Source organism: Dendronephthya gigantea, unplaced genomic scaffold (assembly GCF_004324835.1).
Source record: "Dendronephthya gigantea isolate DGI-Jeju-01 unplaced genomic scaffold, DenGig_1.0 000204F, whole genome shotgun sequence".
NCBI classification, from domain to species: Eukaryota; Metazoa; Cnidaria; class Anthozoa; order Malacalcyonacea; family Nephtheidae; genus Dendronephthya; species Dendronephthya gigantea.
In genome coordinates this window covers 241432-265452 of record NW_021163214.1, presented here as the reverse complement: position 1 = coordinate 265452, position 24021 = coordinate 241432, and the positions used below count along the sequence as shown (strand labels likewise).

Sequence of the window (24021 nt, the reverse complement as noted above, 5' to 3'; positions counted from 1 at the left end):
GTTCTGCTGGCGTCCAAAAATGTGTTGATCGAACGTTAGGAAAACTAGAGTTTTAATTTCATTGATAGTGTTACAGATGCTTGTATTTCTGGCAAAACATATTTACAACATTGAAACGTTCAACGAAAATTTGGCCTAATATTCGTATATTCCCTCTCAGTTTCGCATGCATCTATAATGTCGAATATTGGAAACACAAAATGACAAAATAATTTAACTTTGCTCCTAATTCCGCGTATTTCGGTTTTAGACCATTGCCACACTGATTTTGTATTCAACACAAAGTAGGCAAATATAATAATACACCTTTGTTTAACTCTGAAATAACAGATGATATATTTACGAACTTGAAATGCCAATTTACTCTAATGCCAATTAATTTTGGTATTTATCTTACACATCTTACGTCACATTCACCGATCACGCAAAGGATTTTAAAAAACACATGTTTTTACTTAAATATATCCGACTTACAGGTCTTCAAAAAGTTCAATATTACGTAAGCATAAATTCCAAGATGACATCCTTTTTGCTGCATGAATTTTAAAGTAAGTTAATTTGCAGTTAAACTTCAAAGGCTCTCAACCGTATTGCTGAGTATTGCTGCATGTCAAGGCAAGTTTTTGGAAAGTTGATCCCAGCGGACGTTCCGTGTTTGCCTATTTTTAAAGGTATTTTATGCGTAACATGATATTTATCATTATAATAGTGACGATTTATTTCGGTGATCGAAGACTCGCAGGCGATATGAAGTCTCGGTTATTACAAGCACTAATTTATGCTTAATTCATTATGACAGAATTATGTCTCATTGATTTAGACAAGTACTAAGCAACAGGGCCGTAGCTAGAAGCTTTATTTGAGCGGTGTATTTTCATAACGACTTTAAAATCGCCCGTTGTTTTCTATCACTTTAATTAAATCTTAGTATTTCTAAATCGAAGATCCTCTTTACCAATTGTTGGTTCCAAAGATCAAATTTCATCGCTTTTCGAGCATTTTTAAAACGGTTGAAAAGATCACAATCTGGTGGGTAGCCTTCGCACAACCGACCCCTGAAATCTTTTGTACGCTCTTGTTCATGCATTAGACAAACATTAATATATGAATACACTCCTCTCCCGGAATTAAAGCTACGGCCAGGTGAACCTCGTAAGCAACCCGGTCAGGCTTCCCACTCTAAAATAAGCAAACAAATTTTCGCTTCGTTCTCCACACCGATCAACTACCTTGGAGACCTAGTCGGATTCACTTTATTGCTCCGGCGTGAGCGACGAAGTTGAAAATGCGCCTAGGTTTTTTTTTATTATTTTTCGTCTTCGCAAGTGTGTTTAGGCGCGAAGTATACTATAGTATTTGACATGTGTATGTGACCGTTTCTATACCTACGTCACAGTTCTGTCTAATGTCTACACGCCTAAAAACGCTCAGGTTGATGCAAGTTGATATAAACAGGATGGAGCAATGTTGTGCGCCCACATTGTTCAGAGTTGTTATCAACATTGAACAATATTGTTACACCCGATTCAGTGTCAACAATATTGTTCAATGTTGATAACAACTGAGTTTGGGTTGGGTCGATGGTAGCAAGTCGAGGGTCGAGAGTCGGCAATGTCGAGGGTGAAGTCGAGGGTAATATATTTTCCGCCTTATTGTCCGAAACTATTATAAGTGAATTGACAGTTGCATCACTTGCATGTGAATAACGCAGGCAGCTCACCGGTTCTGCAAACAGTCGCATGTTACAATGTTGTTTTGAATTCACTGGAAAGAGTAAAATAGCCATAGGAAGAATATGGTATATTTGTTATTTTCGCATTGCTATTTACGCGTTACGACTTGTGATGCTCGTTTTTCAAACTGAAATGCAGGCATAGTAAAATATGTACAATACAACATGAATTTTTATATAACGATATTCTTGTACGTTTGCATAGTGATATAAACACACCTACCAGAGTTATGGTGAATAGCTTTGGCTAATTTTCCGATGCGCGAGTTCAATTCCTCCAAGACTAGGAAGAAATAAACCGTTCTTTTGATGCTGTTTGTTAAGTTCAATGTTAAGATTATAATATAGCATATATATATTTAAAGTACGATGTGCTTCTGAATTTCGAGATCGAACAACATTTAGGTTAATTCGCAAGGCATATAAATGAGTATGAACTGTATTGTTTATGTTCCATAGCTTTGTATTAAAGACTCGCGTGATAGGCACGCCGGAGTTAACGCCAGAACAGACGTCTTGTTATAGGCTACAATTGAGTCACAATTCTCGTATGTCCCTGATTTAGTACTTCGTGTTTTAGTAAAGTTTGAAGACGTTACAAGATTCTAGCTACTTTGAGGAAGTTTTTTCACTTGAACACAACACACATAGCTATGCAAGTAATGTGATCTGGTGGCCGAGTATACTATAAACTTCCTGGCCGCGTGGGTGCTGTTATGAGAAGACTTTGCATACTTCGCATGCAAATTAATTGAAACGGAAGACAGATATATCTAATCGCTCTTAGTAGCCCTAAATAACAAGAAGCTTTGTCGTATTAACAGCGGAGTAATCCAAATTCGAAAAAGGTATGAATATATGACTCGTTTTATAGCGACTTCACTAACGAGATTGTTTACTGTGACACTTTCTGCAATAGGGCGATATTTAATAGCTATAAACTTGTATCGCGTTACTCTACCATTCATTACACTGCAAGCATGTTATAGAGCATCCTTGCGACATTTCTAAACAATTGATATAACTTAATGATGCAAACAAGGAATTACTCTGAAAGTTACTCAGAGAGTTTGTAATCGTCATTAAATTATATTTGTTTATATTCCGGCGTGTCTGGCTAAAACCTCGTAGTTGGCATGTGGCTGATCAATTGCGATAATAGAAAGGGGAACTGCGAAACTGCCATTTGAATATACCAGCATGTGCAGAATTTCAAATTCTGTTTGTACAAATGCAACTGTGTAGCGGTCAAGCATTACTAGGCGGAAACAAGCTGCAATATATAGATTATAGTTGCGTTCTTAAATCAATTGAGAGTTAGGAGCAAACGAAATCAGTACGTCGGATGATTGTTATAGAAGAAGAGGAGGCATCCTTTGTTCAGATTGTAATCAGTTTTACATCACCATTCACATATCACGGGCTGACGTCTAACATTAGCTAGCCTTCGTTACCAATCTAGCCATCTAAGCTCTTATTTGAAGGCTCGATGACAATTAAGTGGATCTCAAAACAAACTTGTGTATCTCTGAAGGTAGGGAAGATATTTTCAATGATATTTCATGGTTTTAATTATGTATGGCCGGTTGTATGAACCCCGTTTAGCTTAAACGGTGGATAAGTCAAAATGAAACAGCACTCTTACATCTCTCTGAATGAGTCAACTTGATGCACGCAATCCATGAACCCTGTATGGGGCCGGTTGTTCGAAAGGCGTTTAGGCAATTATGTTATTCGATATGTGGCTTAATTTTAATTTCTTGTAATCTCAAATATACTAATCATAAATATTTGATTTTTTTCGGCACTATATTCATATAGTTAGTGTACATGTAACTTTTGGACTAGTTGTTGACAACATGTACGACGTGGTTGGAATACTCCTCTAGATTAATGTTATGGTAAAGCGTTGTTCTATATTGTCAACTGTGCCAATTTACTGAGATATAAGACGATGAAAATATTGTTTCTACGTTTAGGGACAATTCTATAGAGCCTAATTCGAGCTAGCGCTCACTGGGTCCCGAAATGCTGACGTTTTACATAGGACGTAATAAACGACGTTTTGCCGTTGTAAATATAGAACGTAGATCACGTCTAAGACTCCCATATAGGTATTTAAAAATTCATTTCTTTTCAATGAAGCATTGTATTGATAACTGCCGTCGTCGTGTTCCCGTCCTACATGCTTATATTAGTTAACCTGCACCGTAAAACGAGAACGAACGAATATGCAAGTATGCTAATGTTTTCATTGAAATTACGAAAAGCTGATTGGTTTGCATATTTAAACATGTACGAATGGACGAAAGCGACGAACGAATGAGCGACGAACGAATGAGCGACAAAAAGTCGCTTGCTTGTACTAAACATGTTTTCAACCGTATTGTAATGCTTGTATATTTTTTCTGTCGTTGTGCTGATAGAAAAACTACATTTCGGCTAATTCAATCAAGGATGGTAGAAGATAGTCTTAACTTAAGGCCGTAAAGAAGATACACACAGACATGTATTACCATTAGATATATATTTGGGGATATGCAATACACATGCATGCGCACGTAAAAATCTCACATCTTGTAACTGCATGAAAACGCCTAAAGAATTGTAATTTCATCACATTTTTTATTTGAGCCTAATAGGTGATCATAACAGAAAGGAATTTCATGTGATAGAAACTATTTAGCGTTAAGTTTAACTCGACTTTGTGATATTATTGTAATTTCCATAACATGCCAGTTAAAACGTATATTCAAATCCCAGGAGCATAAGCAAGTTCCATAGCCACAATAAACTTAAATGCAAATCAGCAGTAACTGCTATACATATTACGATAGTTAAATTATTGTCGTCAGTCGCTTCGATCTCGCTCGTCTGCTCTTCCATTGCGGCATTTATCACCGGTAGTATACATTGAATATATTGCCTGAACGGCGTAGTGCAAATTTAATAGCACGATGTTTAAAACCTCTACGTCGTCTGCCATGCTTTTCAAACAGCTCATTCGTAGTTTGCACAATTGCAAATCCACCTGGAATTGCATATAAATACACGTATATGCAAATGTCTTAAAACACATGAAGAAATGCTTAAGAATTGTTGTAATAATTGCATTGAGGCTACTTAACACGACCTTGATTAACTATAAAATTCAATTGAGTTTACGAATTGACGACTTCGGTAAAATACTCAGGGTTCTATGTATAATATTATTCAACTTAGTTATTCCTCAGTTTGGGATGTTACCATTACCGTTCATCGATCATCGTCATCTTGTTGCATGCCCCCTGTTTTAACCGTATAATATACACGATATCACAACACAAAATTACCTCACCAAAATATGCATGCTATGGCTTAAAGTTTACAAACAAATATGATAATAAACTTGTTTTAGCCAATAGAAACCATCTATTTGAACGATTGTGAACCGTACTCTCGTTCAGTTAATGAGGCTACTCGTTCGTTCTCGTTCTACGGTGCAGGTTAACTATTAGAACCGCGCGGAATGACATGCAGCTATTGCAACAAATATAAACCGATTATGTGGCGATGTTTAATTTTTGCCAAACATTTCCTATGGACAAGAGCCAATATATTATTTGAATACAGGGTTGCTGGGCTGGATCAAGTTGAGAGGGCGGATGCTAGGGTCAAAACTCTTCATCGTTGGCGTCTTAAGCCGGTTTTCTACTAGCGATAGTTTTCGCGCGCAGCGACATTTTACTTTTGTTTCAGAGCTCTCAATTGCAAAGGAGTAAAGTATGCTCAAATACAAAGGAGTAAAGTTGCTTCGCGCGAAAAATATCGCTAGTGGAAAACCGGCTTTAACCTTCAAGCGAGCTTTTATGATTTATATAACATTCCTTCACGTACTCGTCATAAAAACAGTATGTTCTTGGAAAAGCAAAGCGGAAAACAAAGTTCAACTATTCTCCGTTCTAAATATTTTGGCCTGCATGTGGGTGCTATATTTAAAGAGTCCCTCTTAGTTCAGAAATTTTGGCAACGCTCTTTCTGTCGATTTCATAATTATTAATATAGAGACGATGCTACTAAGCCCACAATTTTCGTGTCTATTCGAATGGCGTGGACACTTCTTAACACATTTCTATTTTCAAAATTTTGAAAGTAAAATTTTCACCAAATTTATGCATGTGTTGAAAAGGAGGGCAAATAAAACTGAGATTTTGGTAAAATTGTAATATTTTGTAAATATTATTAATTCGCCTTAACTATTTGCACTTCACAAACACAAATGCATGGTTCTAAACAGAGAGATATCTTTAAGTCAAAAGGGGCCTTTTAAGAAGGATTTATCCTGTAATTATATATATGCAATTGAAGCTCGTGCCAGACGCCGGCGGAGACGATGGTCTGACAATACCCGTGTAAGTTGTTTGTTGAAGTTCAGAATGATTTACAGTGTAAATGAGTAAATCTATGCTATAGATAGGCGGCTTTTCCGCATCTGTTCGTTGATACAATTCGATTAGCGAATTACCTGATATTATACATTTTCCGAATTTTTGCACGCAAACATAAATATAGGAGGTTAAAACAAAGCATTGCTTTTATGCATTACAGACTGTGCACTATATAACATCGCGGACATTCGCAGTTTCTTCTGAGAGATGCCGAAGTAACTGATGGATTATTTAATAGGTTTTCTTTCTTTACCTGAATTAGCTCAGACGAAAAAAGTTCTGGTAAGGGTGGATTTTCACGTACTGAAAAATATTTCGCTGGTGAAATATATGTACATTTTCTTTTACAGAACAGAACAGTCATATTGAACTAATTTATTCACTCTGTTCCAATTCTAAAGAAAATACGCAAATATTTCGCTAGCAAGTTAACTATATCTCTGTAAGTGGAAATCCAGCTGAAAGTGAAAGTGGATTTTCGGTTGGATTAAAGAGGTTTAAGGGGATGTGGCAGCTAGGCGTAGGAATAGAAACCGGAATTTGCGAGGTTATATTACTATCGTTGACTCGATATTTTAGCGGGCCCAAAAACGAAAAATATTCACACGATTATATGATTCGATCAGTCGTTAGTTCAGCATGATTGTAGTTCTGCTCAATTTTGATTTTCATTCCATCAAACACGAATTATGATTAACGTGTTTTCAACTTGATTAGATTTCTCAAACTGGAATGTAAATCAACCAAGTTCAAATTTTAGTATCACAAACCTTTGATACGATTTGGATTGGTACAGTTTCCATACAAGCTGGGGAAATATGGGTTAAAAAAATATTTTTTCGCTAGCTATGTATCGAGCTAGGCTCTGAATAATTGTAATATATGATTGTCGCCAATGTGGAATGTGGGCCTTGCATGACCACTTCCGCACGTACAAAAGAGATAATACAAAGAGAGTTTATTTATGTTAATTTAGCATTGAAAAAACGGAAGTTGAAATATTAGACTAGAGAGCGCAGTACTTCATGTCAGAGTTTTGTTATTTTCTTTTTAAGTTTATTTATTTGGTGCCTGTGATATACAATAACGTCAATCAGTTATCGCAAACAAATTTTACTTAATTTGATAGTTCGTATTGTTAAACGTTTAACTCTCTTTGTCACGCCGATATAGACTCAAATAATACGACGTCAGTGGTAAGGTCTTTGTAACCCATTGAAAGGAAACTTTGAATCGTTGTACCAGAATTGCATTGTCGTTATTGGAGATCCGTTGTTGCTGTTTTCAAATTGAGGTGTCATTCTCTTGCGGAAGTATTGTAACAATTCTGAGAGATGGATGACCTTTTATCCCACAGCGTTTTTATAATACGTAAATGTGCTTGTTTTTTCTTAATCACCTGTATCAGAGACGGATAAGACGGGTGTCCATAACACACTCCTGTGTCATTTAATTATTTTTTGAACTTTTTTTAGGATTAAGCACGTCAAAGAATTTAATGATATTCTGGTAATATTCTGATATCCTGAAACAATGAAAACGGATGTTGATATATTATTGTGACGCACACAACAAAACAAGTACGGCACAAACTAAACCTAATCGTTGAACTTATCGGATATTTAATGGAAAACTATATTTGGAACTTGCGTAAGTGTGTTGATCCCTACGATCCAAATCGTAATTATCTTCAATTTCATCTTTTTGAGCATACTTCTGTGAAATATTATATATTATTTTTGCGATAGCATGGGACAGTCAATTATAGAATGTCTTTTATTTAAACAACAGTATTTCACACATAATCATGATCTATCGTAAAAATATTTCAATACTATTTTACAAATGAACGCATGCATGCAGCGAATATATTTACGGCATAATTTGTGTCGAAATAGCCGGTGTAACCAGCCTAATCCTTGGTGTTCATTAACTGAGAAAGAATGAAAAAGTGTTGTAGATTATATTAACTTTGGCGGACATTGCCGTATATTTTTCAGGCTAAAACGATAGATTTGCCGGGCTGAAATATATTTTAGCTCGCTGATCTAAGCCAATCAGAAGAATGACTAATGTTTTTACCCATTGCATAATTTTTTATTCAAAAATTGCCTTTTAAAGTTAATATAATAATAATAGTAATGAGTTCAGAGTCTGGCCAAAAACACATTTATGCCCGCGAACATGCATCAACTCTATTGTTATATCGTAATAAATCGTGAGATGACCAAGATATTAACTTGAGCAGTAACACACATATTTATATGCATGCGGTTTTATCACAAAATGATTTCACTGAAGACGGATCTTCATTTAGCAGAGAATACTGCGAAAATTACAATGACGACTGCATAATAACTCCCTATTACTAGAAATTAGTTTTTTTGACGATGCATATTATCAGGGAAAGCAATCGCAAAAATCAACCGTGGTTTTACAGAAAAAAATCTGTCTTTCAAACACGTTTTGAAGACTCTTCGACTAAAAATATATTAATTTCTAATTTTCTTAGGTCACATCTTTTTCTTTGTGGCAATAATTCAACTACCACTCGCTATGACGCTTTATGAAGATCTCAGTGGTAGATGCTTAGATCACGTACAGTCAAAACATTTTAGTAAGTCAAACTTATATACTTGGGACTGGTTGTATGAAAGCCGGATAGCGCTATCCACCGGATAGTGGTTTAAAATCGCCCGTTGTTTGCTGTAACTTTGATTAAATCTTAGTATTCCTAAATCGAGGACTTCATTAATATTTGTTGGTTCCAAAGCTGAAATTTTAAAGCAATCCTTTCAAGCATTTTTATAACGGTTGAAAAAATCTCTATCCATGCAGTGGATAGCGCTATCCAGCCTTCACACAACCGGCCCCTGATTACTTGAACAATAAACATTTTCCAAAGGTCCATTAACAGCTGCTGACGCCTTGATGCATGGGGACAAAAACGTCAAACGAAATAAATATTTAATATTTGAAATAAAACGTCTTCCCAACAAAACCAATTGACGTCTAGTCTATAGATTATGCGAAACTCAGTCCAGATGTTCTGCTCAGTGGGAATTGAAAATACGTAAAACAAGTCTTCTTCTAAACAGTAGCGTAGCATTGATAATTGACCTTTTGCAGAATCGACCAACTTATGATTTAGGTAAGAAGAAGGAAATAAATCATACCGAGCATAGAAAGAGGATACCGAACTTAGTATAATGGCGCTAAATTAAAGCCACTAAATGTCCAATAGCACAACGTTGTGGTGCGCTCTAAAAGTTATAATTGAATTTCTGTTGCCGACAGTAACTTTTGACAGAACATTCATCAAGGTCGTTGGGAGCTCATGCTCCCTATTAAAATCCAAATCCGCGCGGGCAATGTTTTACACGGATAAGACAGCCTCGTTCCCAGGCGCTTTGAATAAAATAAATATAGGAACACTACAGGCTTTTACATAGATCAGTAGCTAAGCAGAGCAAGCACGCAAGGAATTTTGGGGAGGACTCGACGGAGAAATGCTTCCTTTTCCGCGTCCTCCCTAAAACTCCTTGCGCGTTCGCTCAGCTTTGCCACTGATCTATGTAAAAGCCTGTAGTGTTCCTATATTAATTCTATTTAAAGCGCCTGGGAACGAGGCTGTGAATAAGATCAAAGATTTGACAGGCACTTACATACGGTTAACACTAAAATAAAAAGATAACTTAGGCGCCATATTTGAAGAAAAAAATTAGGCCGCCATGAAGGCCAACAGTTAAAATTACACAATCAAAAGAACGCTGACAGACTAAATATACGGTATTACCTTAATAACAACGCCATTGGTTATTATTGGTTATTCTTTTCTCTTTTAAAGAAACTCTGATACCAAACATATCTTACAGAGCGACACCTTACCCATATGTGACAAAAGACACCATTATAACATTGGAATGTACCGGCTCTGTCAAGATTAATCACCCAAACCAAGGATATATGACAAGGGTGGAATTTCGTAAGAACGATAATGACCTACACAAATGTGAAGTTGAAGAAGTTCTTCGTTATAAAACTCTCTCCTGCAGTGTTACAGTCACTGGGGTTACCAAAGACGATAAATTCATGTGTCTTCTTACTGCAAGTAAAGCGCCATGTAACGCTGCTGAAGTGAATTTCACAGTCACTGGTAGGTCTCTTTATGGCGTCTTAAGGCTACAATTTATTACTGATTATGATTATGAAATTCGTGAAAGTGTTTAAAAGCGGGTGATGCTTAACCATAGCTCGGCTAAACGGGACTAGTGTGTATTGTTCTATGGGATCTTTGTTTGGCATAGCAAGAATTTAGAGTCCAGTGGCGTAGGAAACACGATATCCAATAGCGTAGCCAGCCTGTCGATTTGTCCCGCTATGCTAATATGTTCGTGTTCACTGCATGACTGTGAGAACAATAGATTTCTAAAGACATGAATAATTATAATAACTCGAAATTTACATAACGGGACAAAATCGTCAGGCTGGCTACGCCACTGACGATAACTGGGGGAGGGGGTCACATATTCATATATCAATGTTAACAGACTAGTAAAAACAATTTATTTGAAAAGAAATTAAACTTGCACAACATGAATATATGAATATATGCCCCCCCTCCCAATTACCGTGCTTCCTACGCCATTTTATGCAGTGGGTCCTTCAGAATGACACATCCTGTACAAAACATTCCCGTGAAAAAAATTCTGCGGCTAAAAATGCGTTTTTGAAAGTAATGTGAGAACGGCTTGTAAGTAGTATTATATATTAGTAATATAATGCAGTACAAATAATGAAATGGCTGTACTGTTCTTAAGGTGGTCTTCTACACAAAAAACACGATTTATTCTGTTCTTAGAATTTCAAGGGTGCAAACTTATATGGCTCCCTAATCGATCCTGAATATTTTTTTCAAAAAATATATGAAGAAAACCTGAATTAAACGAAAAGTGATATGAATTAGGATTTCATCCCGAGCTAACAAAAGAGTCCATTGGCTTATTCTGTTGTATCATTGTTCTGTTGTATTGTTCTCTATAGTTTATGAAAAGATTCAAAATTACGTCGTTAAAACCTAGTTTGTCATCGTTTTTACAAAAATCGTCAATTTCCTACCATTGGATGTGTCTGGTATGGGTAACTATAGTGATTGAAGATTCCTACAAGCCTTTTTTCACTCAGAGCAACTTGGCTTGCAATATGTCATGAAAAGATTTCTATATTTTTCAAAATGAAATAATTTTTTTTAAAAGACCACCTTTACCAATCAGCATCCAGCAATTTTCTCATGTTAATAATCATTAAGTAAAGAAAAACGAAATTAAGGCATTCAAGCATTATTGCATTTAATGCAACCAGTAAAAAGTATGCGTATGATTCAAATAATGAATTATATTTTAGATGCGTTAGCTCCAAAAATTTTACGTATGTCGGTTCAAATTAACCCACGAAAACTGGAAGTCTCGTGTATTGGTTCTGGGATACCTAAACCTGATGTAAAGTGGTTATTGAATGGCTCAAGGATCAATTCCACGAGCACTTGGAAGGAGAGGATGAGTGTTAATGTTGATACCAAGCCTATCGATAATGTGAATGGGGAAAATGCTTTTTTTGTTAACTCAACAGTTGCTATCGTTGGCAGAAAATTTTCCTTATGCATTCAATGCGTAGCCATAAGTACGTTAGACAGAGTGTATTCTAAAAAGGTGTTCGTACTATATGTCGAAGGTAAGTACTACAAACATGAATATATCTGCCATATTTCGTATATTGACATGAAACAGCTTCCACTATGTATGTGACTGGAAATCCCACTATGTGACCACTATAGTCCACTTTTTTACTCTGGATAACATTAAAATTTATTCTTGCCATACTACTAAGCAAGTTTTTCTGAGCAAAAAGGAGGCGAAATCCTTTCTTTAAAAAAAAATCAAACAAACACTACCACCAAAACATCGCTTATATGTTGGTTACTCATTTCATCATTAATGCAATGAACTTTTCGTTTTTTAAGTTGTGAGTTTGAAATTGACCGTTGCTTCCGTCCGTTGGGTTGGGCATCCTGATTTAAATACAACGTCTACTAGCTACAATGTTTCTTTGAAGAGTGAGAAACAACGTCACGAAATCATTAGAAGGTACCATGAATCAAGCGTTACATTCGGCAACTTGACAATGAGAGAAACATACACCGTAAGCATCGAATCTGTAACGGAGAAAGGTGATTCGGTAATCGGCACCGTTCAGTTTTACTCGCCAGGTAATTATGAATGAAAATAATAGCATGGCAATAACTAAAGCTATATATCGCTAGAAATGCGCTTTTCGTCAATATCGTCAAATATAGACTTATTGCACTGACGCCATAATCATTAAAAGTTGTCCTCCGATCCAGATGTTTCCTTGCTTTACTAAAAATAATTGTTATGCGAGCGGTCAAGGTTTATAATATAGCGGTCAACAGCAGTTAACAAAGTTCCTCAAACCAGTAAATATTTCTGTATTTTGCCCAAAATTTACGTTTTTGCAAAATTTATGCAACGTTAATTTGTCCTCCAGCAACGGTTCTCTAACATCACCCATTATGTATTTCAGGTAAACTTGCAAAGCCAAACCAAATTTTCCCAGCAAAGATATCGTCAGTTGCGGCGGAAATTAGGTGGGAGAAGATTCAGGCTGACGCGAAGTTTTACGGTGTTTTGTTGGGATACAAAGTTTTTTTGTATGGCAAGAACCGAGAGTTCAACGTAACTTTATCCAATGATAGCATTGATTACACGCTACCAGCTTTAGTAAAAAAATCGAAATATGCTGTTTGGGTTCGTGGTTTTACCCGGTATGGCGATGGAAATACATTGAAATACAACTTTACAACATTGGGTATGGAATGTACTATATTCAACCGTGAACAAAAATACTAGCTGTAACTGACTTTTCACTGACGCGATTTCGCCAGCGCGGGGCGATAAAATTAATCAGTTTTTCTTCAAAAATCTTGATTGGAGTCATATCATGAACGCACACCTTCTATCCGCGAGATGAAAGCTGACAGGAACCAACCAAATACGTTTTATTTTCTTATCTAAAAAATAGTTTTTATGTTAAATTAAAAGTTGTATGACTATATCATGCATGACAAGCACGGCAAGGCTAAAATGCATGGGTAATGGTGCCCAGTTTTATTAATGTCCAGGCTACCGAAACAAAGGCAGTTCAGAGTTTCTTTCTGAAGTGAATTATATGAATTATTCTATTTTAGATACAATTCCTTCACCAACCAATGTGGATGTTACCATTCTTTCGGTTGATTCCGCTGTGGTTCAGTGGAAGATTATTGAGCAACATGAAGAGTTCGATGTCATTACTGGTTACACTGTTACTCTAAGAAACGGAAATCTTTCTTACGACACGAAAACGTCTAGCGAGAGTTCGTTCGTCGCCTTAAATGATCTTTCTCTAAATACTAACTACACAGTCTCGGTTGCTGGGTTGAGCGGCGAAACGAAAGGGAGATCCAGCAACTGGATAAGTTTCACACACGTTGGTAAGTTTGTTTATTTCTCGCTCAGGGGCCGGTTGTATGAAAGCCGGATATCGTTATCCACCGGATAGTGATTTTTTCAATCGCTTTAAAATCGCCCGTTGTTTGCTATAACTTTGTTTGAGCTTCGTTAATTTCTCACAAATTCCGATCCAAAACGTGATATTGCATTTCGCAAGGTGAAAATAACGATGAACTTTTGAGCCGGAAATATTATGAATATCATATTATTAATATTATAAATATTTATAACAAATTATAAATATCTTGAATTTCAAAGTTCTCTGTTTCACATTCGATAAGGACTGGCAATACTGATGCCAATGTTATCTACAATAGGGCCAATATGTACAACGTTTATGTATGTGTTTCAGATCCTAAAAGCGGAAAACGAATTGGTGAAACCATCACAGAACAGAACACGTCTTTGATAATTATTATCATAGCTGTCGCCATAACTTGTATGACGGTTATATGTATTCTGGTTATATTTGTTGTGCGATCTCGAAGAAGAAACAGAATGATGAAAAAAAATAATGATGTGATTTTAAATCGTAAAAAGGCATAAATTCATGAAGAAACGCGGTAATTTGATAGGAACAAGAGCGAAATCAAATGTGGCATAACAACTGCATGATAAAATACACGAGAGAGTTTCTCTGGTTAGTAATTAGGAAAATTAGTGTGGCTAGCATCACATTACTAATTTATCACACCTGACGAAGGCTTTTGAAGTGCTTTTGTATCATTTTGCATCATACGCGAAGTTATTTGAAAAAGCAGCCTTCTGGCCAGTGGCGTAACCAGCCTGACGATTTTGTCCCGCTATGTGAATTTCGAGTTATTATAATTATTCATGTCTATAGAAATTTATTGTCGTCACAGTCAATGAAAACCAAAATATTAGCATAGCGGGACAAATCGTCAGTCTGCATGGCTATGCTACTACTGGTTATGCACGAGAACAAATTAAAATGCCTATTTTGCTGATGTCTCGATCATGCATCTCATCGATAAAGATAAAAATTTATTTTTCTTTCCGCGGTTATTATTATTAATAGCCTTTTCATTCTGAAACTTCCTTTTACACTGCAATGACCCGCAAATCATTGGACGACTTTCGCTTTTGACTTTTTTTTATCCATGTAATATAAGAAGAAAATGAATCACCACAGCTAGTGAGAACGTTCTTCAATTAGTCCAAATGCCAAGTTTGGTTCCGAATTGTTGTAAATTATGGAAAATATAGCCATGTGAATTAAGTTTGCATAGTTGGTATACTTTTTTGTTACGTGCGAAAATGTGTAACTAATTTAGTTACACGCTTCCAGCCGTAATACACAAAGTATACAAATTTCGACAACTTCGCATGGCTATATTTTCCGTAATTTACAACAATCGAAATAACTGCATCAAAGTAATGTTAAACAATCCACATGTTAATTTCCGTATTATTTTCTGCAGATGGTTTTAAATACTGTGAAAACTTCCTGCAATAATAATCTTCGAATCCTCTACCCAGAATATTACGAAGAAGATGCATCAAGTGTTTCTGATGGTAATACAAGTAAAGTTTAATTTAACTATTTACGCATTTTAATGTGCATATAGACACTTCCCGAATTTTCTTGAGTGCACACAATGAAAACAATAGCTTGGAAGCGAGGCGGGTAATGTCATCTATTTAACAGTTATTTTGCGAACTCGAGTCGTATATGAGCTGATAGCCGACGAGGCGCGTACTGTCTTATTATATACACAAACTTTGTCGCCCTTTCGGTGCATTTTGGTGTGCTATTATCAACTAGAGCTTGGATTTCTATAATTCTTTTTCACTCAACTCCCCAATTCTTTCAGCTATTTTGTTTACTTTCTCTACTAGACAGATATGAGCTAATATCTGTCTAGTAGCCAACAAATGAAATTGCAGGATACCTCATATCTGGCGCTTGTGTGTATAATAATTAACAATTATTGGATGAGGTTGAGTGTGATATCGAGAATTATCAAGCCAAAGTTTGCGTTATTTGCCGAAGCGAAGCTGAGGCTTGATTATTCTCGATATCATGCGAAAACCGAATTCAATAATTGTTTTATTATGTATTTCCTTTTTAGAGAGGTAGCCTGCGCCATTATTGACAACAAACTATAGCGGCAAAAAATTACGTCACCTACGAATAATTTTCAATGTCGTGTAGGTGGCAAGACATTGAGAATTATCTGTAGGTTTTTAGCCAATCACAATCGAGATTGCATTAATAATGCATAATAATGTCGGTTATATGAATCTATTGTTAGTGGGATGGTTTTCATGGCTGGAAATAGGAATTCGAGAAGTGTCTATTTAGAGAACGTTTAATTGACAGGATTACGCATAGTCTCATGCTTTATTTTCAGCTTTGCCACCATGGGAACTCAATCGTGATCGTTTGGATGTTTTGGACAACACATTGGGAGGAGGTTATTTTGGGCTTGTCAAAGAAGGCATATTAAGGAAATCGTTTTCAAATTATGATCAGCATCAAGCCATACAAGTGGCCGTAAAGACGTTAAAAGGTTCTGAAATACAATGGCGTAGCCAGCCTGACAATTTAATCATGCTATGCTAATATTTTGGTGTTCATTGGCAGTGAAAACAATGAATTTTCTAAGAATTTTTCATAGAATGATTGTAATCACTTGAAATTTGCATAGCATGACCAAATTGTCCGGCTGGCTACGCCACTGCTGAAATGCATCAAACAAATTGTGGTTTTCGTAAGGTCTAAAAATCGAAGAATGTTTTTGAAATCGGGTGAAGTATATCTCCAATCCAAAAATTCAATTTAGAATGTATCTTTAAAACCTTAAATCATCCGATTATTTTACTTCACCGCTTTGCATTCTGTATTGTTATATGCATGTCAGTTAATTGCTTCATTATTGTTCGCTCTGCATGATATTACTATATTGGTTAAGTAGTTTGAACCATTTTAAAAAGAACAATTTGAGTAGAACTTGCAGTGACGAGAAAGCATTGAAGTCTCCTTAACTTTTTTCTGACCCTGCACTCTTTGCCTTTGTGAGTATGAGCTGGTTCATGTAATTTTTACTATTATAAACGATTCGTTTGATGGGGTCGCTTTGTATTTTCTTTGTCCGCTCTTTCATTGGTCACTCGTTTTAAGGAGGAGCTAGGGCGGATTATAATTTTCTGACTTATTTGTGCATGTGCAAAGCCAATTTAATGCCATCATAATCTTTGAGGGTTAAATAGGTATACAGGTATAAACTTTTCAAAGGGACTGACATTCTGTTTTGATTGATTTAGTCAATCGTGGACAAAACAATTGGAATGAATTGCTGAGGGAATTTGATATCCTAAAATACGTGAGTGAAGATGGACATGAAAATATTATCAAACTTATTGGTGGATGTACAAAAACAGGTACTAATTTTTATAGACTTGTCAGCTTGATTTAGAGCAAGGGCTCTGGATCGAAGGAAGGAAGCAGTGGAAACTTCATGTTTCCCAACTGCTCTTCACCCACGGGACATGCGGGGGCACCACTTTGCATTTTCTGCGATAAAAGCAAGATATACATACAACATCTAATTTTCAGTGTGGAGCTACAGTTAAACACTTAAAGTTCTGGGGCCGGTTGTATCAAGCCTGTTTAGCTTAAATGGTGGATAAGTTCAAAATAGAAAGCAAGTCTATCGCTTTATTCAAGAAGCAAACTGAATGTTTTATACCTTAATACAAAGATACAGTTTACAACTACATATTCAGTGCATAATATTCAAGTTGTCTCATTCAAGAGAGTTGTTAGAGTGCTATTTAATTTTGACTTATCCGCCTTTTAAGCTAAACGGGCTTGATACAACCGGCCCCTGATGCGTGCTATTCGTTATCTTGTGGACTTGCCAACTGCGTGCATTTTTTTTTCAAGGTTTAAGGAGGGCAGGTAATAGCGGCTTTTGCAAATAGGGTCTGTTCAAAACAAAATAAAGGATAGGCTTCTTTATATAAATATTTATTTGCTCAAGTTTTGAATGTTTCATATATTTCTAAAAATATACCGTTTAGCATATTCTTAAATATAACAAACAAGAACAGTATCAGATATGCTGACATGCATTTGTTCATAAAATTTAGCGATTCCAAATGTAAACGTTTTACAACCAAATCAACCTCGGATCAACCTCGCTCCTTCTTTGCACGGTCCATACTAAAAAGCCTCGGCCTGATATTTCACATACAGACCTCACACTCGGTCATTAATCAGTTATTATACCAATACCAATTATCTGTGAACGTGAATAAAATAATTTTTGAAATTAACTACACACACGAACTACACAAGAGAAGACGTTAGCCTGCTGGATATTTAATCGTAGTAAGTGCTACTATAGCTATCATGTCTACGATTATTGCATCATCCTGCAAACGTTTTTAGCGCTATGATTTCATCCAGGTGATCAGAAATGGCAGAAAGGGACTGATTTTAGTTGTCAACTAAAAAACCGTTTCTCCGTTGAAACAACTTAATATATCCTGAATTATAATATAGCTACGCACTGTATATGAGCTATTTCGCAATCTGGTTGGTCGAGCTACCCACCGTATTTTAGCTCATATATGGTGGGTAGCAAAACCAAAGAAAAAGCAAAATGGCGGAGGTGCCTGACTCGTTGCACATAATTGAATTAATTAATTCTTATTTTTATATAAATGTGTATTAAATTGTTAATAAATACTTTTGTCGCTCAACAAATGGTATTTGGCTATAATATAAAACAATTATACCACTCCTACCTCGTCGTATATGGCTGATAGCCACGCACCTCGTCGGCTATAAGCTCATATACGACTCGACTGACAATTATCCAATCAGAAACTCGATTTGTACCAAGTGATCAGTTCCATCGAATTTTCTCACATTATACTAGTGAATCAAAATCTACGACGCGAACGTGAAGTTATTACTGCTCTAATTTGCACAGTTTCTTAACAGGGATGGAGAGTTATGGACTCCTTTTGATAAATAAAGTCAGAGCCATATACTACACAAAATATGTTTTTCACAAAAAGATTAAAGCTTGCACACGGCAAAAGCGAATCATCTGAATTAATACTTTGTGTATACTTTAAGCCGCAAAATGGCCATTTCACAGCTGTCGGATGTGTATGATGAGCTGTCAAAAGATTGCATAATGCGTACCCGGAAGAAAAACCGAACTTTTTAAAGTTATTCAATAGTTTTCTCTTTGATAGCGATACAGCAATGCACAAGATAAACCAGTGATCAGAATTTCGGGTTGAAACTTCATAAACATCAATTTCTGTGGTGTTGGGCAAAGGCTTTAGGTCTATAAAGTTAATGATAAATACAACGCGACATTACTTGGATGATGTTTAATGTATTTATTAAAGAATAAATTAATTAAGTGACTTGAGCAATTTTCAATTGTCCGAACCTTTGTTAACAGCCAATTTATCATTGCTTTAGTTCCAGTATTATTGATCATGGAGTTTTGCCCACGAGGAAATCTTAAAGATTTGCTACAAGAGAGTCGAACAAATGAAGAACCGCACCAACAATATATTAATATTTATTCCTCACTCACTGAACGACAGCTCATTAATTTTGCTGTCGACATAGCGAGAGGAATGAAATTCTTGTTCGAGAAAAAGGTAAATGTGGCCATAGTGGCGCATCTATGGTCAGACACAATTAATGTACCTTTCGCATAATAAACCAGGTCTATTATGCCATGGCCTAATTGATTTAGGAAATAAAAAGGAAATTTCCGAAAAGAGCATACTAAATGTAGTAAAATTACCAAGTTTGGCTACAAAATATTCTAAAGTGCGGAAAATATAGCCATGTGAAGTTGACAATTTTGTATATTATTTTATACTTCGGCAGGAAGTGTGCAACTAAATTAGTTAAAAAGTATGCAAAATTGGCTATTTGAATGGCAATACTTTCCGTGATACTTGGCATGTGGCAATTATACTAATTTCGCGGTATATGCTCTTTTTAGCTGTGGTGATTTATTTTCTTCTTGTTGCCTAGATCTTAAGTTGGTCTATTATGCAAAAGGCCATTACACAACCTAATTATAAATTCAAAATATCTTGGTTTTGGTTTTTTAAATAATACTTTTGAAAAAATACAGAAATTTATGGCAAAAAAGTCTTAAGGTGGTACGTGTAGTACATTGCAAATCACGATTTATCCTGTTTTAAAAGTTTCCAGGGATGCAAGCCTGGATTATAGATTATAGCCTGTAAAATGTTTAATACTGGAAGAGCTTTATTTATTTGAGGTTCAGCTCCGAGGCCAAAATATTTAGAACTAAATAAAACTAATTCCGTCGTTCTAGCGTTAAACCTAGTTTGTTATCGTGTTCACAAAAATCTGTTTTCTGCCTTTCAGCGTGTTTCGTCTGGGTAACTATAGTTATTGAAGATTTTTTCATTTAGAGAACTTGGCTTGCAATGTGGCATGAAAAGATTTCTATATTTTTCAAAATAAAAGAAAAAACTTTGTAATGTACTCTAAACTACCTTAATCGACATTTAGTCTGCCTTACCACTGAGTCGCTATTGGTTAATGTAATTTTAGAAGAAACCCGCATAAATTTTAGTAATTAATCAGTAGCATTTACATTAATTAACAATTAATTTCCAGTCTTACCAAAGTAAGTTCTATCGAAATTAATATCCAAAAGTAGCGTTTTTTTCAACCTTCTTGTGCGCTATAGCCTATAAGGTGCGCTATAGCCTATAAGCTCCGCTATATATAGCCTATAAGGTGCGCTATAACATTACAAAACTACTTTTTTGCTCTATTAAAAGTATCTGCAGAATATCTTTCATCTCTTATGTATTATCATTATTTTTTCTATTTCTTTTGCGATGTATCATCGATAGGTCGTTCATCGAGATATCGCAAGCCGCAACATACTCTTGAATGAACAGCTTGTGCCTAAGATCGCTGATTTTGGGCTGGCACGAAGAATTGACGTCACTGCGCAGTACGTTATAAACAAAAACGTAGGTACTATTGTATTTAGCAAGATTTCATAGACAATTAAGAATAGCCTATATATAAAACGTATACAGTTTACAGTTTGTAAATAGTTTACAGTTTTCTTTTGTAAGTGCAATAGTTTACAATAGCAATCCGTCATGCAGAACCGAATATATGAATAAACAGTCCCCAATTATCGCTCTAGCCTCGCCACTGATAATAGGCAAAAGTAACGTTAAACGTAACCGATAAAAACGTAGATTTACTTTATTTAATTTTCAGAAAATGCTACCTGTTAAATGGATGTCAATAGAAGCTTTGGAAGAAAGCCGTTTCACTGCAGCTTCAGACATGTAAGGATGTTTAAATTTTCATCGACTAATTTCTTTTGTACACTATTGTCCCCACAGTATATATAAACATAAACAATATACTATATAGCAATACATGCATGAAAAATCCCCTCGCCTGAAGCAATAAACCGATAATATCTTCAATAGTGAAATTCTATAATACTTGTTTCTGCTAAATGATCGAAGTAGTATAAGTAAAACCTTATATCAAGAACAACTACAAAGTTGACTCTCGAGCTATCAAATTCAACTATAATCATAATTGTGCTACGAATAGTTTTAAATACTGTACTACAATTTTTAGCCAAACCTCAATACCTTTTTAGACAGATTCACCTATAAAAAGAAATGCTTTCCCAATTAAAATAATGTTAACGAAATTGCATGACGAATAAATTCAATTGATCATGCTAACAGCAGCGCATAGATATATAATATAAACTGAATTTGTCTTTGAAATGCAGATGGTCCTATGGTATACTCTTATGGGAGATTTGCACGCTTGGTAAGTGTTACCGATAGCTACTTCGCTATTTTCCACATGAAAAATAACTTAGTGCTTGGATTTATATATTTCACTTCTGACTTCTTATGCAAAGAAAATAGACAGGATATTCAAGGTCAAAAAAAAAATTATTTATAACCAACAGCTTTGTTAATAAGGTAGTTTATTTATTCTGCCCTAACTCCGTCGCTGATAGTAAGCAGCACCAGTAAAATTCGTTATTAATTTTATTGTCCACCATTTTAGCTGAAGAGCCTTACCCAGACGTTTCACCCTATGATATATTGGAATACCTACATGATGGTGAAAGAATGGCCAAACCAGAACATTGCAGCAACGAAATGTAAGTTGCAATATTGGATATCATTATTGACAAATTTCTAGAAATTTATAAATTTCCACGAATTTCTATATAAATAGAAATTCAAATATAGATTTTTCATATTCTGAAGGCGAAATATTGTCAAATAGCTAATTGGAAGGAAGCTCACACTGACTCGCTCTCCAAAATTAGTCTTGCCCTCCTTACCAAGCATTGTTCCCGCAATTTTTAAAAGTATTCTGCAGCTAGGGTAGCATTGTTAAAGATTAAGTCCAAATTAGAGATGAGGAGACCTTGATTTTTCAAGAGAAAATGTACGTGGGGCCATCATTGTTTCAGATTCTCGTTAATGGCAAGATGTTGGAAAGAAGTTCCTGAAGAGAGGCCAAGTTTTAGTGAAATTTACAACTCCCTGCTGAATATGCTTAACTTAAATAAGGTAATTAATTGAAATGAAAGTCCCACAAACGCAAATGATACAATTTTCTTAAAAGGCGATGTTAAATTTCAACTGTAAAGTATTTTTACAAAACTGAAGACATAAAAAGAATTTCCAATTCTGCATGTAATAGACGTCATCTCGCGTCAATCACGCCCAAGACTGCAGCTGCATGGCTCAAAAAATATTTATATAGTCTAAAATTATCTGATCCAAAAACATGTTGTTTAAATAACAACACAAATAAAAAAAATAATAACGATAATGATTAAGATTTTTACTAATATTTTCTAAGTTTCCTTTGAAAGAAGCTATTGCTATTTATTACATCATTAAATTTCTCATTTTGACTTTCTCAGGTTGTCTACATAAACGTAAAACCTTACATGGAAGTGATGGAAACAATTTTGCCAAAACGTGAAAACATCTCTGGAGATCCGACATTGGGGGTGACGCAATTTGACGAAAATTCTTCAAGAGATAGTGGAGTATATGACACTGCTTTTTAATGATGTATATTTTACCTATTGGAGAAGAGTATACTATGGGGCTGTTTACATGAGCCCGGTTATCCGAGATTCAACGAAGCGTGAGAGGACTTTGATGTATTGAAATAAGTCTTTATGACACCAAACAAGCACATGCTATTGTTGTGGTGATTATGGAACTGCCAGGATCATCTTATCTGCTCATTTCAATACCTCAAAATCTCACGCTTCGTTGAATCTCGGGTAACCGGGCTCATGTAAATAGTAATAGTATAAACTAATAATGCAAATTTTAAAAACTGTGTCTGTCACATCATAATTGCTGATTATCAAATAATCTAGCTAAAAGCAGGCAGTGCGGTTATTACATATCTGGATTTTGTTTATAATAAATCCGGTATAACTAGATGAGCACATATATTCAATCATCGTATCGTATGTATTGTTATGATATTAAATTATACTGTCACACGTAATGTTATGCTTTGTTTATTATCATAAATATGCGTCTAAAATACTCAATTCGTCAATACTTAAATCACATCTCTTCTTCCTAGCCTCCAAAACAAAATCTCCTCATGGTCCGTACTTTTCCCAACTTTTCCCCACTAATTATCGTCTCTTCGTCACTACTTAAAAATGGACTGTTCACGTGTTCAGCGCATGCCATTGCTATTGTTATAATTATCTCGTAACATTACCCCCCTCTGCAAAAACAAGCCCCCTGGCTTGTTCAGAGGAAAAACTAACTTGAACCAATATAAAAATACTTATTTATTAAAGATTAATTGTTAACGTTTGCTGTTGGACGGTGTTCGGGATGTCGGGCATAGAAATCTGTCCAAAGACGTTGATCCAAAATGTGGTCTGGTGGTTCCCACGTATTGTGCCGTTTTCCATATCCGCGCCATTTGATACGATATTCAGGTTTTCCATGGCGGACGCGATGACCAACAATTTGCTCGGCATCATAGATGTGGTTTACATTTTCTTGGGCGGATGTGGTTACTCCGGTCGCTGGTGCGTCATTAGAATGACTAAGTGGTGGGCAGTTTGTAGAGACATGAGATACACAGGAGGGGAAACTGTCCGCTGGTATGTCATGATCATGAAGATATGGTTCACTATCCATATCTGGATCTTCTTGCGGGGCTTCGATCGGCCGATCTTTCGGATCGAAATATGGT

The 24021-nt window shown here is 35.7% G+C and overlaps 1 protein-coding gene across 1 annotated transcript; it reads left to right on the top strand.

Moving 5' to 3' along the window:
- The first annotated feature begins 2563 nt into the window (after positions 1 to 2563).
- Positions 2564 to 23283, top strand: LOC114539527 (angiopoietin-1 receptor-like). The gene is made up of 19 exons (XM_028560164.1): positions 2564 to 2580; positions 7635 to 7809; positions 8672 to 8776; positions 10007 to 10315; positions 11563 to 11889; positions 12179 to 12424; positions 12760 to 13044; positions 13424 to 13708; positions 14080 to 14246; positions 15170 to 15263; positions 16103 to 16261; positions 17016 to 17132; positions 19198 to 19382; positions 20628 to 20750; positions 21010 to 21080; positions 21545 to 21585; positions 21832 to 21928; positions 22247 to 22346; positions 22706 to 23283. Exons 2-19 carry the CDS (start codon positions 7785 to 7787, stop codon positions 22853 to 22855), a joined length of 2886 nt encoding a protein of 961 aa, XP_028415965.1. The 5' UTR covers positions 2564 to 2580; positions 7635 to 7784; the 3' UTR covers positions 22856 to 23283.
- Positions 23284 to 24021: the final 738 nt, after the last annotated feature.

Bases quoted from the DNA above. Each gene is read 5' to 3' on its own strand.
- LOC114539527 (XM_028560164.1), top strand. From the start codon at position 7,785: ATGGAAAACTATATTTGGAACTTGC. The intron at 11,890-12,178 runs GTAAGTACTACA...TCGTTTTTTAAG, and splicing joins GTTCGTACTATATGTCGAAG to TTGTGAGTTTGAAATTGACC. The intron at 14,247-15,169 runs GTGATTTTAAAT...TATTTTCTGCAG, and splicing joins TGATGAAAAAAAATAATGAT to ATGGTTTTAAATACTGTGAA.